The following is a 20,803-nucleotide window of genomic DNA, read 5'->3' as shown; positions in this document are numbered from 1 at the left end:
TGTCAATCCTAAACAAGGGACTATAGACAACTGGGAATGCTGAGAGTGGAAGAAATGGTCTTCTGCAGGGCAGCCATCTCTGAGGTCATGTACATTATACGAACTGAGCAAGCTGTATTTACACACACAGGAACACACACACACACACACACACACACACACACACACACACACACACGACTTAGAACTTATAATTTCTGACCCTTCTGAGTGTTGGGATTACAGGCCTGCATATATGTAAAGACAATTAAAAAAAAAAAAGAGGCCATGAATTTGAGAGAAAATGAGTGGAGTGCATGGGAAAGGTTGGGGGGGAAAAGGAAGGAGAAATAATGTAATTATATTATAATTTAAAAAATATTATAAAAAGAATAGTTTCTAGCTAAGGATGTGATTTAGTCAGATTGCTGCCTACTGGAGAATCTAAATGAGCATGAAACTTTAATCAACATGATTTTTAAAAACTAAACCCACAATCTACACAGCCAATCTTGGTTATATAAACCAACCTTTTCTGGATGTGGCACATTTTCATAATTTTCAGCTTCAGGACCTTGAAGAGAACAATATGTATTTATTATAGCTTTAGTAAACCACAAAGCCCTTTTCAATCAGCATTTTATAATTATAAAACTTGAGCTTTCTTAAATAACTCAACAGACATAGCAAACATTTTATAGTATTATCAATTTATTGCTGTAAGCTTATTATTATTTTGAAAATAATAAAATTCTTCATCTCTTGGGCTGGGAATGTAGCTCACCTGGTAGACTGCTTGCCCTGGGTTCTATCCCGAGTATCCCTTAAACTGGGAGCACTCAGGAGAGGGGTCACAAGTTTAAAGTCATTGTAGGCTACATAGTGAGTTCAAGACTAACCAGGGTTACATTAGACACTTTTATTTTTCATTTCCTAAAAAGATAAAATTAAATTAAAAATAAGATTTTAAGAGAAAAAGAAAAAAAATATGTGGTATCGGAATACAGTCCAAGAATGGATCAGTGTGAGAATAATTCTGAGTGCTTGTTGAGAAATTCTTCAAAAACACAGAACTGTTCTTGGAATATGCTTTCAGGCCCCTCCCAGGTGTAGGGGATAGGAGTGAGTTTACTTCAGATTATTAATTACAACTGGCTATTGTTATTTGTTTGTATGTCTCTATGGAAAAACATATAATGCTACATGCAGCTTGTTCTTGTGGTTATATACAGTTTGTATATAAAGGTCTCATGTGACCTTTCTTAACCCTCAGGGTATAAACTGCCTGATACTCTGAATAAAGTTGGCTATTACATGAAACGTTAGTCTACCTCATTTTTTAGGCTCTATTCTCAGGTTTAACTACCAATTAGATCAGTAAACAATGTGAATCCAAACAGAATTGTAACTACTTGAAATTAGTTTAGCTAGAAACAAACCTCTCTATTTCTGTTGCATTATTCTAAGTATTTATAACTACATAAGAAGACTTTAAAGCTACTTTCTCAGAGTTATCACTTCCTCTGTAATACAGCTTAAATGAATTCAAGCTATCTGGAGTTAGATGTGAACACCTCACGTAGGGCCAAGAGGAATCAGGGGAATCATCTAAGTTCTAATTTCAGCCTAGCTCCTCTAAGTGGAGCTATATCAAAGCAATTCACACCAAGTTAGGTTGAAGAAAGATCCAGCAAAGGATGCTTTTTTTTCCCTCCTACTCCACATCCCTTCTGCCTTCTACCTTCATTTTACCATCCAGGAAAAAGAAATCTGATATAGTTGAGTAGAACTCACAACTCACTGATGTTTCAAATAGTATTTGAGTTTTTCTCTTGTTTTTTTTTTTTTTTTTTTTGATTATAGATAAATCTCCGTAGCTAACAAAAACAAGAAGTACTTATCTGCTGAATCTAGAATACATACATCCTTCCAGGCAACACAGTTTTACAGGAAAGAAACTAAGCACAAACATATCTGCTAAACTTCATACCATCCAAAAATCTCAGGGCTTTTGTGGGGGGGGGGCAGATAATGTGGGGTGTGCTTATTTCAGTTGTTTGGGTCTTTGCGGTTTTTTGTTTGTTTGTATCACCTTGCCATCTTATAATGAAAGTACAAAAATCAAGGAGGTAAAAATCTGGTTGCTCTTCCAGAGGATGCAGATTCCATTTCCAGCAGCCACATGGCAGCTCACATCCATCTGTAACTCCAATCCTAGTGTATCTGACACCCCACTTCTGGCTTCCATGAGCACCAGGTACACAAGTGGTACAGACATACGTGTAAGCAAAATACCCATACAAAAATAAATATTTTAAAAGAAGGTTAAAAATCATACTCTACTCCTTCACAAGACGATCAGTAAAATCAATCAATATTTAATTTATTGTTCTTTTAGAACCTTTCATTTCAAGCACAATGATAAGTTCTACTACCTGTGTCTTAAATCATTACAATTATTAATCCTGGGCTGGAGAGATGGCTCAGGAGTTAAGAGCACTGGCTGCTCTTTAAGAAAACCCAAGTTTGAGTCTCAGCTCCTACCTGGTGGCTGACAACCATTCCCAGTCCCTGGGCATCTGACGCCCTTTCCTGGCTTCCACAGGCACTGCATGTATGTGACACACAAATATGCAAGTAAAACATCCATACACATAAAATAAAAATTTCAATGTTAACAGTAATGAATGAAACATAGCTTTAATTATCTTTGAATTATCTTGTTTGTTTGTTCAGATCCTTGGGAGTTAGAACTTAAAAAACTGAAAAGTCTTTTTAAATACTTTCGAATAATAAAGGAAACTTGACAAAAATAATAATGAAAAAAAGGAAAAAAATTAAAAAGATACCTTTCTCCATACTGTCTTTAAGAATTTCATCATAAAGATTATCATTTTATGATACCAATTGACATTTCAAAAGCTTGATAAACTAATTAAGTATCTTAAAATAACTTTATTATCCTATTGAAAAATAGATATTTTGAGGAAATAATATGGTGTGAGGGGCTGGGGCTATGGTTCAGTCAGTGAAATACTTGTCGCACAAACATGAGGACCTGAGTTTAATCCCTAGCATCCACACAGAAGCTGGTTGCTAAAGCTCTACATTCAGTGAGTGACCCAGTCTCTAACATAAGGTGGATAGTTACTGATAAGGCATCTGATCTCAGCCTTGAACCTCAGCATGCATACACACACTTGAAGACTTGATAATTACTGCCTAACACTTAAACACTGATTACAAACTGAAATTTATGTGGAAAATGAAACTACAAATATAATAGGATTACATTTTTTATAATATTGAACTTTTTAACTTGTGGGGGAGCACACATGTTCATATGGGTGCATTTGAGTGCCCATGCCTTTGAAAACTAGAGTTGACTGAGAATGTCAATCCTTAGGAGCTCACTAAGTAAGCTAGGCTGGCTGGCCAGTGAGTCCCAAAGATCCACTAGAGTCACCTCCTCAGCACTGGAATTAAAGCATGGCCAAATTAAAGCAGCTTTAACTGTTTGTTTTCCATGTGCATGGGTGTTTTGCACACATGTATGTCTGTATAACATGTACATGCCTGGAGCCTGCAGAGGCCAAAAGAGTTGTCAGATTCCCCTGTGACTAGAGTTACAGATGGTTGTGAGCCACCATGTGGAAATTGAACCTGGGTACTACAGAAGAGCATCAAGTGCTGTTAGCCAATCCAATCCAAAACTCAGCTTTTTTTTTTTTTCTTTTTCTTTCTTTTTTTTTTTTTTTTACTGGGTTTCTGGGAATAAAACTCAAGTCCCTATCCTTAAGCAATAAGCACTTTGCCTACTGAGCTCAACAGCAAATATCTTATAATAAAGATAAAGCACACCCAACTATAATGGTTTCAAAACTTATCAATTATCTTCAACAAATTCTGAAGCAACAATTTGTTATGATTCACTCTTAATTTATTTCTGTTATGTTGTTGGAAGTTGTTGATATTAAAGTAAAATTTATTTTAAACACTTTTTACCAAAAGAAAACAAACAAACACACACACACACACACACACACACACACACAGAATAAGGAAGTCCTGTCTCTCCCAGTACCAAATCCAAGATTTCGAAGGTCAGGAAGGTAACACTGAAAGGCATCCACAACCACTCCCCTCAAACCCCCCCATCACCCACTTTCTAGTGGCACATGATACTGTGGCTAGAGAGTGTAAATGTTATCCTGGTAACCTGGCAGTCAGGAGCCAAGGAATACCACAAAGTCACACCACACTACAAACCTCACACAAGAGATTTACTGGGAAAGACAAGAGTCAGTGACTGCCTCTGCTTGGAGAGAAACAGCAAAGAACTGAGCAGGAGTCAGGCTTTATAGATGTTTCTTGGGAGCAGAATAGTGGAAACCTTTATATAGGATTTGCAGGGAGGCCTAGGATTGGTGGGATTTTTGTGGCCTGACCTTGGGCCTTTTTTCCCCTGTAGTGTGGAGCTTAGCCACCTGTGTCTCAAGGTGCTGGAAATGGCCTTTACAACCCTTAGAATAGTCTGGGGGCAGGGCCTGGCCACTTGTGCTGCAGGGGCTTACAGATAGGAAGCTTGAACTTCCTCAGAACAGCACTCCTAGAGAAAATAAGCTTGATTATTAAGCTATCAAGTTTTTCCTGATCACTGATTCCACCACACAGATAGAAATACCACACTCTATAATCATTGTGGATGACCAAATAGCCTATGAAGATGTACAGCAGCAGTTCTCAACCTTCCTAAAGCTGCAACCATTTAATACAGTTCACGTTGTGGTAACCCCAACCAGACAATTATTTTGTTGCTGCTTCATAACTGTAATTTTGCTACTGCTACGAATTGTAATATAAACATCTGACATGGAGAATATCTGATATGTGACTCCTATGAAAGGGTCATTCAATCCCTGGGTTGAGAACCACTGCTCTATAACATTGATGAGGCCAAAGCCAATAGCCTGGTCAAGTCTAATACAGGGAACAGAATATATTTAACTAGTTCTTGATTATGATGCTTTGAACACTGCCAAAAAATCAGGACCACCTACATTGAGTTTAGCTATGTTTTCTCATCATAAATATTAAATATTTATTTTGATACTCCCAGGCTTGTAGAAATGTCTTTGACCAACTGTGTATCAGAATCTGGGTCCCTGGCTATTTGACTCTTTTATTGGGGCATGGGAACTCTCAAGAGGATTTAAACCTGAATAACCCATTTTCTAGTTGGACTTATAGCAGTTTGAACTTCATATGGATTTTTTTTTTTTTTTTTTTGGTAACTCAACATTTTGTCTCAGAATATCACCTATGAGTTTTGCTTGGTCAGTGTTAGAAAAGCTTCTCTTGTTATTATATACTGACTGTTAACATTAGTGCAAACTCACACCTTCTATTAGCATCTGATAATGACAAAGCAGACTAATTTAAAGCTTTACTTTCTGACAGCAGAGGAATCTAGACTCTAGCAGTCTCCTTAGTTGGCTTTTGGTGTCCGTTACCCTGGGACGTGGTTAGGTTTCATTGGTTATATTAGTTTTGTGTCACCACTGGTGCTATTCTCTTTCTTGGTATAATTTGTACTTTCTTCAAGACTACGTAACTTACTCAGGTTTCTTCTTTTTCTACTTATATCGAAAAGAAAAATGTATTATACTTTATGAACAGATATATACTTAATAAAGAAATAAAAGGGTTGGAGTGTAGTTCAATGCCAGGCTAATACATATGAAGTTCTGGATTCAATCCCTAAGCATTAAAGGATGAAAAAGAAAAGAAAAAAAAAAAAAACTACACATGTATTAACAGGTTCCTACTTTCAAGTCACAGAAGTTTTAAAGGGTCTTATAGTCCCTTTTGTATTGAGACAAACATTTGAACATTTAACATTTTTTAGCGTTATTATGCACTTTTATAGAAAATATACTTCTGTGCACTAAAAATCACTGGTTTCCTGCCCCCCCCCCCCCCCCCGTATTTAAATAGTCACAGCTTGGCTAGTAGATGCAAGAACAGATTAAGCCTTTATTCTTTCAGACTGTCCACAGACATCTTGAAAAAGCCCTTGCTTTCCAGCAATGACATGTATTAGATATATCTTATCTTCATGCTTCAAGGCAGATCAATAGTCCTGCATTTAGAATGCATACACCTACAGCATTCATCCATCATTCAATAAATGTTTATTGGAAAAATGAAAAACAATATGGATTAAAAACTAGGTCTAGAAGTACATGTATGGGCAGGTAATTGCAAAGACAGTAATATAAAGTAGAAATTTATAAACTTTAACAGTTTTATCATGTCCTTGTGCCCATTTCTTGTAACACAAGGTATCATTGACCACTATGCATTATTCCACTGTGAAAGAGAGGGCAAAATATCCACTCTGAGGAAGTCCCTGGCAAGATACTTCGATATCAAAGGGAAAAAAATAGTGAAATGGGTCTATGTGAGGCATATATATATAGTAATAAGGTCATGAAAACAATTATTACTCTCAAATATAAACCCGCAAAATCAGAAGTGAAAAGTAGATAACAACAAATATTGGCTGCAACTACCCTGGTTCTTCTAATGGGCAGTCTAATCACAATTAAAAGTCAGTAACAGGGGCTGGAGAGATGGCTCAGAGGTTAAGAGCACCGACTGTTCTTCCAGAGGTCCTGAGTTCAATTCCCAGAAACCACATGGTGGCTCACAACCATCTGTAATGAGATCTGGCACCCTCTTCTGGCCTGCACGCATACATGCTGTATACATAACAAATAAATAATCTTTAAAAAAAAAAGAAGTCAGTAACAACTTCATTTCATACTTAAAATGCATGACACACCAGCCTAGTTGTAAATAAATCCATATCTAATGAGGTCTTCTGCTCTTAAAGAGAGATTCTCTTATGTACTGATGCTCATGAAAGCATACCTCCAGTCTTTTGGTGGCTCCATGAAACTTCAGGGTGAGGAAATGACACAGAGAATGCTGGGAATTCTTTTCTAGTTCTAAAAAACAAATTAATTAAAAACAGACTTTAAATGAAAAAAAATTGGTTACACCATTCTATTATTTTTATAATTAATGCCAATTTGTTGAAGTGAATCCAAAATTGGAGAGTGCTGCAAAAGCTAATGGATAAATTCAGGGATACAAACAATCTTAACAGCATTTAGGTTTGAAAGTGACCCATTAGATGACTGTCTACCAAATAAGGGTGGCAAGGTCAAAGAAAACGGCTCTAAATGATGGGATTTGTCTACCTTCAAATATACTGACAGTTTGGCATTACAGTTTAGATATAAGTTGAAGCCATGTGAGAAATTTCTCAGATATTTGCTTTTATTTTTCACAGCTAGTTTAAAGGTGGGGAGCAGAAAATATTGAAAGAAAGAGGATTAAATTAAAATAAAGGTTATGTCTAAATCTGCAATTTTGATGCTCTACTTTTGAGTATTAAAAGCTCAGTGAAAGCCAGGCGGTGGTGCACGCCTTTAATCCCAGCACTTGGGAGGCAGAGCTGGTGGATCTCTGTGAGTTCAAGGCCAGCCTGATATACAGAGTGAGTTCCAGGACAGGCACCAAAACTGCAGAGAAACCCTGTCTCACAAAAACAAAACAAAACAAAAAAAGACACAGTCTGAATACTCAAAAGCCTCATCTGAACTTTAAAACCAGTTTTGTTAAACAAGACTACAAATGAGAGTCTAATCTAAATGAGTGATTCAACAAATCATAAAATTTGTTATGCAATAAATTACATAATTAAAAGCACTTTAATTGCATAACATGGTAAATAATTTTGTGTACTTTTTAAAACAAAAGCAAACAAACAAACCATTTTATTTGCGAAATTAAAAAAATTATACTAAAAATATCAATGAGAAAATAACTGATAAATTGTTTATTGGAAATTTAAAAACATATCCATAAAATGATCCCATCTCTACAGAAAATTTAACAAAAACATATGCATATATGTATACACATACACGTGTATACATACAGCATAAAATAAGATGTTCCAAAATGTTATCAGTAGTTTTTTTTTTTTTTTTTTTTTTTGAGCTGAGGATCGAACCCAGGGCCTTGCGCTTGCTAGGCAAGTGCTCTACCACTGAGCTAAATCCCCAACCCTATCAGTGGTTCTTTAGGCATTAGGTTATATGGTATATTTGTCTTCCTTAGCCTTTTCTTTTTCCTGTCTATAAATAAAAAAGAACTTTTATGTGATTTATGTAGATTTATACTTAAATATAGAAATTTTAAAATTTTATATTTGTTAAATTTTAAATGACAGCAATAATTCAGTAATGATTTAGAATATTTACACTAAAACTATATTGAGTAAGAAGAGCTGTGGTTGGGCTTGGCAGACAGGGGCTCAGCAGTTGAAGCACTTGTTGCATATTTGAGGACCCAAATGTGGGTCCACAGCAACCTATGTCAAATGCTCAGTGAGTGTGGTGGCCTGCCTATGATACCAGCTTGCTAAGGTGAGACGGGGGATCCCCAAAGTGAGCTGGACAGAAAGACTAGCTATATCAGTGAACTATGGTTTTGACAGGGAGACCCTGCCTCAATGAATAAGGTAGAACAGCCATTGAGGATGAATCCTGACATCAACCTCAGGCCTCCACATGCTGGCATACACATATGCACTCACACATGCATACACATGTACACATGTGCACACACTAAAAACGAGAAAAGAAAACAGAAGTTGTAGTGCTTCACATCTGTGTGTGTGTGTGTGTGTGTGTGTGTGTGTGTGTGCGTGCGCGCACACCTGTGCCTATCTGCATGTACATAAGCACAGGCCAGAGGCGGATGTCAAGTGTTTTCTTCTATCCCTCCCTGGCTCTATTTTTTGAGACAGAGTCTCTCATTGACCCTGAAGCTCACATTTCAGTTCAGTTAGCTGGCCAGTGAGCTGGCCTGTCTCTTGTTCCCGAACACTGTGTTTACTGACAGATATGGCCATGTTCACCTTCTACATGAGTGCTGGGATTTGTAGTCAGGTCTGCATGCTTTCACAGCTAGGGCTCTTACCTTCTCTATCTCCACAGCTCCAGGGTCACATTTTTTAAAGAAAAAAATCTCTTTATTGTATGTAATATACCTACCACCTTTTATCTCTTCCTTTGTTTAATCTGTATATTATTTTCTTGAAGTACATAACAAAAATTCAGCCTCAAAAAGATATGCATTGTAAAATGGAGGAATGTTTCAGTAACCTTAGGATCATTGTGGATGTTCTTACAACTGATGTTATTAAGAATTAAGTAGGGTTGGGGATTTAGCTCGGTGGCAGAGCACTTGCCTAGCAAGCGCAAGGCCCTGGGTTTGATCCTCAGCTCAAAAAAAAAAAAAAAAAAAAAAAAAAAGAATGAAGTAGCTATACTACTTTTACAAATAGTAAGATCCTTCCAAACACCTGGTACCCAGGTCTGTGGCTCAATCATCCTCTTATGCAGTCCTGCTGGGTAGAGCCACTAGGAAACCTAGGTGGTCCAACATTACTGCTCAAAGGGCTAAGAAACAGCAACTGCCAACACTTAGCCGTGGATGGGACGTCTATATCAATATCCTCCACCAAAGCTCAGGGAATATCAACATCGAAATGATGTCCTCTGGATATGAAATTGCTGCCACACACATGAACCCACCCACAGCAATAGTGGTTACCCACACAAGACCTGACAAGGTCAAGTCAGTTTAAAATTTTAGCATAGAGGGAGAAGGGACTACTGAAGTCTCACCCCTAGTTGGTGAGCTATTGGCAGTTGGTGGCTGCTGGGGGAGAAAGAGCCACTTTTCTTTAGGAGTGTGGCCACTGGAAGGCTGACCCACACACGTGAACATATGGGCGGCACTGACTGGACTCAGTGGGTTAACTCTTTTTGTAGTCATAAAGAGAGGACATGAAGTTGGGGGGAAAGAGCAGGGAACCCTGGAGGGAGTAGGGCTGAGGGTGGATAGGATCAAGACACACTGTATACATACATGAGATTTCCATGAATACATTTAGAACGTTGAGTTTGTTTTCCATTGGCAACATTATTAGTTGTTTTTCTTGAAATGACCAGCTTACTTTATTCATTTTTAAAATATTTATTTCTAATTATGTGTACGTATTTGTGTGTGAGTATGAACACATGTGTGCCGATCCCTACAAAGGCCAGAGAAGTCAGATCTCTTGAACCTGTCTTTACAGGCAGTCATGGGCAACCCAACACAGGTGCTAGGCACTGAATGTGGGTTCTCTGCAAGAGCAGCATGCACTCTGAACCATTGAGCCATATGCCAATTGGGAATAACTGGTCTGTCAATTACTCTTTCACGTTTTTCAAAGTAGATTTTATAATGTTTACAACTAAACCAACTGCACTTGTGATTCTCTCGTTACAACTTCACACGGCACAGAAGCACTTTAAGCCTTCCTCATTTCATCACACAGAATACTGGAAAGATACACACTTAAAAGTAGACACTTTATAAACTCCAGCAACTTTTCTATAATTCTTCTATCATATCTCATCCTGACTGCAGTTTACTCTCCCTCCCCTGCCCCCAGGACCCCCTCCACCCCCACTTTCCCTTGTCCCCAGATTCCCCCCCCCCCTTGTCTCCTATCAGAAAAGAGCACACCTCCCAGGGACATCAACTAAACATGGCATAATATGCTACAGTAAGTCCAGGCACATACCATCACAACAAGCTATTTTATATTATTTATGGCTATTGTGAAGGGTATTGTTTCTCTGATTTCTTTCTCAGTGTATTTATTATAGAAGGACTACTGATTTTTTTTTAGTTAATGTTGTATCCAGTCACCCTGCTGAAGGTGTTTATCAGCTGAAGTTCCCTGGTAGAATATTTGGGGTCACTTATGTATACTATCATATCATCTGCAAATACTGATTTTTCCAATTTGTATCCCCTTGATCTCTTTTAGTTGTCTTATTACTCTAGTTAGAACTTCAAGTACTATATTGAATAGGTATGGAGAGAGTGGAGAGCCTTATCTTATTTCTGATTTTGGTGGATCTGCTTTGAGTTTCTCTCCATTTAATTTGATGTTGGCAATAGGCTTGCTATAAATTGCCTTTATTATGCTTAGGTATGTCCCTTGTAGCCCTAATCTAAAACTTCTATCAGGAAGGGGTGTTGGATTATGTAAAAGGATTTTTCAGCCTCTAAAGAGATGATCATGTGGTTTTTTTTTTCTTTCAGTTTATTTATATGGTAAAATCTTCATATGTCAAACCATCCCTGTATCTCTGGGATGAAACCTACTTGATGATCACAGATGATCTCTTTGGTGTGTTCTTGGATTCGGATTCTAAGTATTGTATTGGGTACTTTTGCATTCATGTTCATGAGGGAAATTGGTCTGTATTTTTCTCTTTGTCAAATCTTTGTGTGGTTTGGATATCAGAAGAACTGTGGCCTCATAAAATGTATTTAGCAATGTTCCTTCTGTTTTTATTTCATGAAATAATTTGAGAAGTATTGGTATTAGCTCTTCTTTGAAAGTCTGATAGAATTCTGTACTAATTCTGGCCCTGGGCTTTTTTTGGTTGGGAGACTTAACGACTGTTTCTATTTCCTTAGGGGTTATTGGTCTACTTAAATTGTTTCTCTAGTCTTGATTTAACTTGGTAAGTTCTATCTATCAAGAAAATTGTCCATTTCTTTTAGATTTTCCAATTTTATGGAATGCAGTTTTTTTGAAGTATGATCTAAAGATTCTTGGATTTTCTTTAGTGTCTGTTGTTATAATACCCTTTCTGTTTCTGATTTTATTTATGTGGATATTGTCTGTCTTCTAGTTAGTTTGGATAAGTTAGATTGTCTATCTTGTTGATAAAGAACCAACTCTGTTTCACTGATTCTTTGTATTGTTCTCTTTGTTTCTATTTTATTGATTTCAGCCCTCAGTTTATTTTCTGCCACTTACTCTTCTTGGGTGTGTTTGCTTCTTTTTGTTCTAGAGCTTTTAGGCATGCTGTTAAGTCGCTAGTATGGGACTCCTGCCATTTCTTCATGCTGACACTTAGTGCTATGGCCTTTCCTCTTCCACCGCTTTCTCTGTGTTCCATAAGTTTGGACATGTTGTGCATTCATTCTTACTGCATTCTACAAATCTTTAATTCCTTTATTTCTGCCTTGACCCAGTAGTCATTAAATAGGGAGTTGTTCAGTTTCCATGAATTTTGTAGGCATTCTTTTGTTTCTTTTGTTGTTGATATTGAAGGAACACTAGCCCAAACAAGCATGGCATTCATAGGTTAAGCCCTTCTCCCATGCCCTCTGCCCTGCTAAAATCCCTGAGATTGCATTCCTAAAGCTAGCCACCAAGGTCTATTCCCTTATTGGGCCACTTCCTCCTCCTGAGGCTGACTACCGAAGTCCAACAATCAGAAACTCCCTTTGGTTCACCTAATTAACATGCCCAATTAAAATTAAACACTTCATCCTAACACAAGGTTCCCCCTTACCTTTATAAATTGCCAATTGCCTATGTGCCACATCTGTTTCCCCTCTATCTAGAGGCAGTCCTTTGTCTCTCTAGGACAAATACCTCTTCCTTCTTTTCCTTGTCCCCTTCTCCCTCATCCCCTATCTCCTTTACCACTGCATCCTAGCCCATTCTAACACAGACCTCCCCTTCTTCTCCTCTTGGAATCACACCTGCAAGGTCATCTGCTACTGTTTTTCTGTTTTCTTTAACTTTTCTTCCCCACTTAATAAAGGATATCTCTGTGAAAACAGGTGTTTCTGTGTGGTTTGAGCCCAATCTGGAGTCTGAAGGGAGCCCCAACTGTGTGTTTCCTTCAGATACCCAGCTTTAATTTATGGTGGTTTGATAGGATACATGGGGTCATTTCAATTTTCTTTTATCTGTTAAGGACTCTTTTGTGACCATGTAATGTTGTCAATTTTGGAGAACGTTCTGTGAGGTGCTGAGAAGCAGGTATATTCTTTGAAATGTTATAGGTATCTGTTAGATCCATTTGATTCATAATATGTTAGCTCCATTATATCTCTGTTTAGTTTTTGTCTGGATGATCTGTCCAGTGGTGAGAATGGATGTTGAAGTCCCCCACTATTAATATGTGAGGTTCAAAGTGTGATTTAAGCTTCATTAACATTTCTTTTTACAAATGTGGGGCACAGATGTTGAGAACTGAGATGTCATCTTGATGGATTTTTCCTTTGATGAGTATGAAATGTCCTTTTCCCTCTCTTTTGTTTCAGTTTGAAGTCTATTTTGTTAGATAGTAGAATAGCTACACGAGCTTGCTTCTTAGGTCCATTTGCTTGGAAAATCTTTTCCTAACACTTTACTCTGAGGGTCTGTCTTTGATGTTGAGGTATGTTTCTTCAGATCCTGCTTTCGCATCCATTCTGTTAGCCTGTGTCTTTTTATTAACAAATTCAGTTGATTGATATTGAGAGACATTAATGACCAATGGCTGTTAATTTCTGTTATTTTGTTGTTGTTGTTGTTGGTGTTGGTGGTGGTGTGTGTGTGTGTTGAGAAGTTGGGTATAATTCTACTAGGCCTTCCTTTATATGTTACTTGGTCTTTTCCCTTCAGCTTTTAATATTCTTTGTTCTGTATGTTTCATATTTTGTTTATTATGTGATAAAGAGACTTAATTTTTCTGATCCAATCTATTTGGTGTTCTGTAAGCTTCTTATTCCTTTATAGGCATGTCTTTCTTGAGGTTAGGAAAATTTTCTTTGATTATTTTGTTAAATATATTTTCTGAGCCTTTGAGCTGGGATTCTTCTCCTCCTATTCCTATTATTCTTAGGTTTAGTCTTTTCAGATTTCTTGGATGTTTGGTGTTAGGAATTTTTTAGATTTAACATTTCCTTTGATCAATGAATCTATTTTTTTCTATTGTATCTTCAATGCCTGAGATTCTTTCTTCTATCTCTTGTATTCTGTTGGTGATGTTTGTGTCTATAGTTCCTATTTAATTACCCAGATTTTCCATTCCAGAGTTCCTTCTGTTTGTGTTTTCCTTATTGCTTCTATTTCAGTTTTCAGGTTTTGAACAGTTTCCTTCGCCTGTTTCTCCCCCTCCCCACTTGGCTTTCTTGGCATTCTTGAAAGGATTTATTGACTTCCTCCATTTTTTTGCTTGTCTTTTTGTCTTTTCCTTGGTCACTAAGGGATTTCTTTTTTTTTTTTTCTTTTTTTTTCTTTTGGTTTTTCAAGACAGGGTTTCTCTGTGTAACTTTGTGCCTCTCTGGATCTCACTCAGTAGACCAGGCTGGCCTCGAACTCACAAAGATCCACCTGCCTCTGCTTCCTGAGTGCTGGGATCAAAGGCGAGCACCACCACAGCCACTGCCACTGCCACCACCACCCGGCTGGGATTTTTTTTTTTTTCATTTTCTTTTTTTTGTTTTTCATTTTCTTGTACTTCAGCTGCATTGGAATATTCAGGTCTTGCTGTCATAGGATAACTGGGCTCTGATGGTGCCATATTGCCCCAGCTGTTGTTGATTATATATACTGGTGTTTAGGCATCTGGGTTTAGGATGATTATCAGTCTAGGTGCAGATTTCTGAGTTTGTCTTTGTTGAATAGGTGTTTTGTTCCTTGGTTTCTCCTTCCTCTTTGGTCTTTGTGGCCTGGATTTCTGGTGGCCAGTGTGACCTTTGATCCAACAGAGTCTCTGTCCAAGTTGGGGGGCTGGCCTTCTGGTGGCTAGTTTAGCCTTTGGTGCAGCAGAGGGTCTCTGATCTTCTGACTGGTATGTATGATCTGTATCTGTTCTTCTGACTGGTGTGGCCTGCACCTGATGTCTTCTGTGTTGGGGGCAGGGCCTGTTCTTCAGACTGGTTTAGACCTGCTATCCTAATCAAGCAATGTCCATAAAACTCCTACCATCACATTGATATAAATTTCATGTACACCAATTCCAGGACCTTTGGAGGAAGGAGGATTAGCGAAAATGGAAGAGTGATGTAAGAAAGGATGTTGGTTGCCTCAAAGCAGCCACAATGGAAGGTTTCTACCCAGAATAGATGCCTCCCCAACTTCCTCCCCCTCCTTTCTTACCTATATCCTTCAAATACATTCTTAAGTAAAATTAGCATCATTTTCTTTTTACAATTAGCATACAGCACTAAAAAAACCAAGATGACTACTAGTATTGTTTGACACAGTTGCCTTGGTTCCAGCTAAGGCCATTAAGCATTTTACTTATTATTGCTGAGCACTGTTGTGTAGTGAATAGCCATCCCAGCACTGGCCTGGAAGTTCCAACCCCCACTGAGGCTTCAGTAATGGTCACGCCCACAAGGCGGGGCGGAGGAGGAAGCAGAAGACCAAGGATCGGGAAGAGCTCTCTCTCTGGGTTCCCGGACTCTGGACGCTGGAGGTAGACTGAGCAGAGTTCTCCAGAGAACACCGCCGGACTGCGCTATACCCTTGCCAGACCCTGTAACCTACCCCTTCATTTGTAAGTTACCCCACAAAATAAACCTCCCTTTTAACTACGTGGAGTGGCCTTAATAATTTCACCAATACTGTTGGTGCAAATGTAAACCCCACAAAAAGAGGCAAATAATATGTTAGTATTATTAATAAAATAGTTTTCTCAGGCTACATAAAAGAATCTTAGGAACTAGCAAGGAGTCTACAAGCTGTAATTTGAGAACCACTGTTTTTCAAGAACTGGGGAGATATAAAGTTTCATTTCACCAAAGATTCCACAAGCTCTTCCTTTGTGTTATGCTATAAATTCACTTTTTAAATAAGATTAGCAGATAGAAAAAAGTTATTTTAATCTAATTCAAGTTTTCATATGAAATTAAATTTATCCTGAATGCTTATAAAACAATCTATATTGATCCCACAGTCCAGAATATATAATTTTAAGTCTTATAAAAACCCAGACTCAGCTGTACAAACAGTAACAAAATAAATACCCTGTAATATAACAAAGCCAGAAGTCATTATACTTAACTGCAACAGAGCTTCATTTTGTGTTGCTTCATCTTGAGGATCCTAAGGGGAAAAAAGAGTAGGGCTTTTTTAAATTTTTTCCCAAACTGAGGAATGACAATGAAATAAACCAGAAGCATAACAATCCAGAGAATTTTTACATTAGTGTTTCTTATCTTTTTAATTTTGTTTTTATTTTTGAGATTAAAATATAGTTATCTCATTTTTCCCTTATCTTACCTCCATTTAAACTCTTCCTTATATCCCTCTTTGCTTTTTTAAATTGGTGGTCTCTTTCTCATTAATTGTTGTTTGTGTGTGTGTGTGTGTGTGTGTGTGTGTGTGTGTGTGTGTGTGTATTCCTAAAGACATAAATATAACATGCTCAGTCTGTATACTGCCACCACTTGGTATTGAACAACCAGTTGGTGAGCTCTTCCCTGGGGAAGACTCTCTCCCACTCTCAGCACTCCTTATTTGCCTGTAGTTCTTTGTGTAAGATTGAGGCTTTGTGAGTTTTTTTTTTTTTAATTGTGGAAAAAATATACATAACATGTGCCATCTTAAATATTTTTAAGTGCATAGTTCTGAGGCATTAAGGAACTTACACTTTGCACAACCATTACCACCATGCATTTCCAGAACTTTCTCAATTGAAACTCCTCAGCTCAAAGTTGATGTCTTTTAAACACAAATTCCCCATTTCCTTCTATCTTCACCCATGGCAAACTATTTCTGTCTCTATGAATTTGATTCCTCTAGGAATATCATGGAATAGGAGCCATACAGTATTTGTTATTTTGTGACTAGCTGACTTGACAGTACAAGGCTGATCCATGCTATAGTATGTATCAGTATTTTCTTTTTGTTTAAGGCTGAATAACTTCCGTTGACTAAATAGCACTTATCCACTCTTCATTTATGAACACTTGCACTGCTTCCACCATTTTTGGCTATTGTGAATAATGAATACTGCTACAGAATAAATCTGCTGTGAACATGAGTAAAAAAACTTTCTTCAGGTCCCTGTTTTCTCTTCTTTCAGGTATAGATTCAGAAGTGGAATTGCTAAGTCATATGGCATTCTATTGCTTAATTTTGGGAGGAATTGCCATACAATGTACCATTTTACATTCATACTTGCAAAGCACAAAGGTTCCAATTTTAGGACATCCTTGCTAAACTTTATTTTCTGTTGTTTGCTTCCTGTAATAGTCATCTTACTGAATGTGAAATGGCCCCTAGGAAGATTTGGTTTGCACAGTCTCTTGTGCTTACTAGTCATTTGTATATCTTCTTTGGTAAAATATCTAATCGAGTTCTTTGCTATCCTCCTTCCTTCTCTTTACAGTGTGGGGACTGAACCAAGGGCCTCACACATTCTAGGCAAGCACTCTACTGCTGAGCTGTAACCTCAGCCCTCACTTTAATTCCTTCACCTTCACACAGTTTTCCAGTATAGTCTTGATTGAATTCACTACAGCCCCAGCAGTCTTTGAACTTGTAATCTTCTAGTCTCAGTGTCCTGAGTATGAGGTATTACAGGGCTATCCTACTAGGTCTGGCCCTTTTCTCATTTTCTAATTGAATTGTTTTTCTTGTAGTGAAAGAATTTTTTTATATATTCTGGATATTAATCTTGTGAGAGCCAAAGCTACATTTTAAGTTTAAGTGACTGTGCCTAAGAGATCCATGAAACAAAAATGCCTCTGATCTGCAAGCCCCTAACCCAAAGACAGACAGTTCCTGAAATTCTGGAGGCTACTGTTTACAGGAGATGACAAGCCGCATGTTTTTCATTCCCCTAAACAAGTTTGTCTGACCCATCTGCACTGATGTGCTTGATCACATGTGGACAGGAGATTCACAGGCTGAAGGTATATCAGGATGTATGCTTGGCCCTGATTGGACCTGATGGGAAATGCAATGAATTATGGGTTTCCTTACTAAGCTGCTACAAACTGTGATTCTGGGCTATTTCCTAGGAACCTGGGTATGGACGTGGCCAGAGCCCATCCACCTAGCCAGTTCAAATTTGTTTTTAAACTGTGGTAACGGTCATATTCTTGATTAGTGATATTAACAATCTCATATCACAAGATTTGCAAATATTTTCTCCCATTCCACTACCTTCTTACTCTGTTAAAGTATCCTTTCATAGCTCATTAAAATATTCATTAAAATAGTTTTTAATTTTCATTACATCTAACTTAGCAATCTTTTTCTTTTCTATACTTAGTGTTTTGAAAAAAAATCACTGTGAAGCCCAATGTCATGATAATTCCTATTATACTTTTTCTAATTATTAGTTTATGTATTTTCTTTAACTTAATTCTATAAAATAAGTTGTTACTTTTCTCATTACTATGACTAAATACCGGACAAAAGAAATTTAAAACAAAAAAAGATATTTACTTTGGCTCACAGTTCAGAAGATGTAGTCAACTATGGCAGGAGAGTTACAGTGGCTAGGCACTGGGATAGCATGAACCTGTGGCACAGATTGCTTACATTTAATAAACTAGGAAAAATAGTGCTGGGCAAGAATCTCCTGACCTCTGACTCACTAGGCTTTACTTCCTAAAAGGTTCCACAAGCTCCAAAAATAGTGCCCTCTGCTGGGGACTGTTGGGGAATATTAATTTAAAGTGTGTTACTTCTGTTTATGTTACATTTGTTTAACTCTGTGAAGCTGTGTTACTGTGCCTGTCTAAAACACCCGATGGTCTAATAAAGAACTGAACGGCCAACAGCAAGGCAGGAGAAAGAATAGGCAGGCTGACAGACGTATATATAGAAGGAGAAATCTAGGAAAAAGAAAAAGGCAGCCAGGGAAGAAGGAGGACTCCAGGGGCCAGCCATCCAGCTACACAGCAAGCCACAGAGTAAGAGTAAGATTTACAGATGTAAGAGAATGGGAAAAGTCCAGAGGAAAAGATAGCCAGGATAATTTAAGTTAAGGAAAGCTAGCTAGAAACTAAGCCAAGCTAAGGCCGGGCATTGATAAATAAGAATAAGCGTCCATGTGTGATTATTTGGGAGCTGGGTGGCGGGCCCCCTAAAAAAGAGCAAAACCCTCCGACAATAGTGTATTATGAAGTTATGCCACTTGGGCTGATAATATTCTGCCAAATAGCCACAGACTAACAAACACTCCAGTGTCAGGCACAAGAAATCTTCGTTGGAATTGTTGATCGGGGAAGTTCAAGAGACTTTCAAAACAATAGAGGCTGCTGCCCTTGAATGCCTCCTAATGGTTGAAGGCGAGTCCCTATTGCTGACCACACCATTCATGTCAGACACAGGACCTGGAGGATCTAAGCTGGATCTGATGAGAAGCTTTCATAGTATCAGGAAGGGCAATGGAAGTTTCCAAGGGAGGGAAGCAACCACCAGTCCTACCCAGTGCAATGCTTATGGACTATAATGACAACCAGCATCGTAGGATAGCCCTAAGGGTGCAATAGTGGCACTTAAATCTTAGTGGTAGCCTACAGCTCTCTAATTGAACTTAAGGCTCCTTAGATGGAAAGAAACCATGCCTGATACTGAAAACCTAGTCAACCACCACAGGCTAGTGAGGTCATGGGTCCTAGAAGAGAACATAGTACTGCCATTTTACAAAACCAGCATAATTCCTAACTGCATTCTAAATATCTTTTCTTATACCCATAGAAAAGTGTAACTTCCAACCTTCACCAAAGAAACTTCTCTCTGCAACCAAAGACCATTGAGGAAAAGCACAATTAATTAAAATACAGAGAAACAAATGATGATGGGTGTCTAGCCACAACTGATAAACCTACAACACAACTTTTGCAACTAAAGCTTGGGGAACATCACAGAAGAGATGGCAGAAAGAGTGTAAGATCCAGAGGACCAGGAAAGTTGCTGTGAGATTATATCTCCCAGAAAGGCAGGGATGCTTCACTTATGTATGATACCTTAACAATACTGGTATCCAAACAAGACTGGAAAAAGCACACCAATATATGTATAACATGGAAGGGAAATCAAACTACAGACAACTAAAGAATGCTGAAAATAGGAGAAACAGTGCTCCTCAGGGAAGGGAGAAAATGATGTAATATTTTAATTTAAAAATAAAGTAAAACTTTAACTTAAAAAGCTTGAGATAACAGATACAATTATAAATCTACTATAGCTAGCCAAAGGGAATCAAAATAAAATCTTTCCCCCTTGTTCTATGATTTTTTCAAATAAAATAAATGTTTCAAAATTTGAAAATAAATCACCTCTATCTTCTCCAATTAATGTTCATGCTATTCACTGATTATGCAGCCTACAGACATTAGAGTTATCCACACAAGTCCCATGTGTATGTATATCCTTCTACACAGGCTTTATAAAACTCAAGAGACTCAAAGGTTTGAAGACAAAACTAGCCTTATCCCAGAATAAAATGTACCTACATGCTTCTAGAGACAGCTACTAAGGAAATTAGAGTCCCTTCTTATAGTTCTTAGTCTCATTAATAAAATAATTTAAGAACGGACTCAAATGGAAATTCAAAAAATTTATTAGCTTTTAAAAGAAAAACCCTAGGGCAGACAAGCTGTACATCTCAGCAGCTAACCAGAGCATTGAGAAGGGGGGTAAAGCCAACTTTGAGATAAGTTGGCATAGTGGTCAGCCACCCAGCATAAACTGGAGCTTTAGAGGATTAAGAAAGCCCAGGGCAGAAAGAAAAAGAGAGAAAGAAAGAGAAAGAGAAAGAGAGAGAGAGAGAGAGAGAGAGAGAGAGAGAGAGAGAGAGAGAGAAAGAGAGAGAGAAAGAAAGAAAGGAAGGAAGGAAGGAAGGAAGGAAGGAAGGAAGGAAGGAAG

The 20,803-nt window shown here is 37.9% G+C and overlaps 1 protein-coding gene across 1 annotated transcript in view; it reads right to left on the bottom strand.

The window, feature by feature from the left end:
- Ankrd31 (ankyrin repeat domain 31) overlaps positions 1-20,803 on the bottom strand; it is a 158,760-nt gene that overhangs the window by 113,551 nt on the left and 24,406 nt on the right. Inside the window, exons 4-6 of the mRNA XM_036207173.1 lie at positions 15,981-16,021; positions 6,916-6,992; positions 510-553 (exon numbers count right to left, since the gene is read on the bottom strand). Coding sequence (XP_036063066.1) covers positions 510-553; positions 6,916-6,992; positions 15,981-16,021 — 162 coding nt within the window. The remainder of the gene's footprint in view (positions 1-509; positions 554-6,915; positions 6,993-15,980; positions 16,022-20,803) is intronic.

This window comes from Onychomys torridus, chromosome 15 (genome assembly GCF_903995425.1).
Source record: "Onychomys torridus chromosome 15, mOncTor1.1, whole genome shotgun sequence".
Lineage (NCBI taxonomy): Eukaryota > Metazoa > Chordata > Mammalia > Rodentia > Cricetidae > Onychomys > Onychomys torridus.
This window is presented reverse-complemented; position numbering and strand designations above follow the sequence as displayed.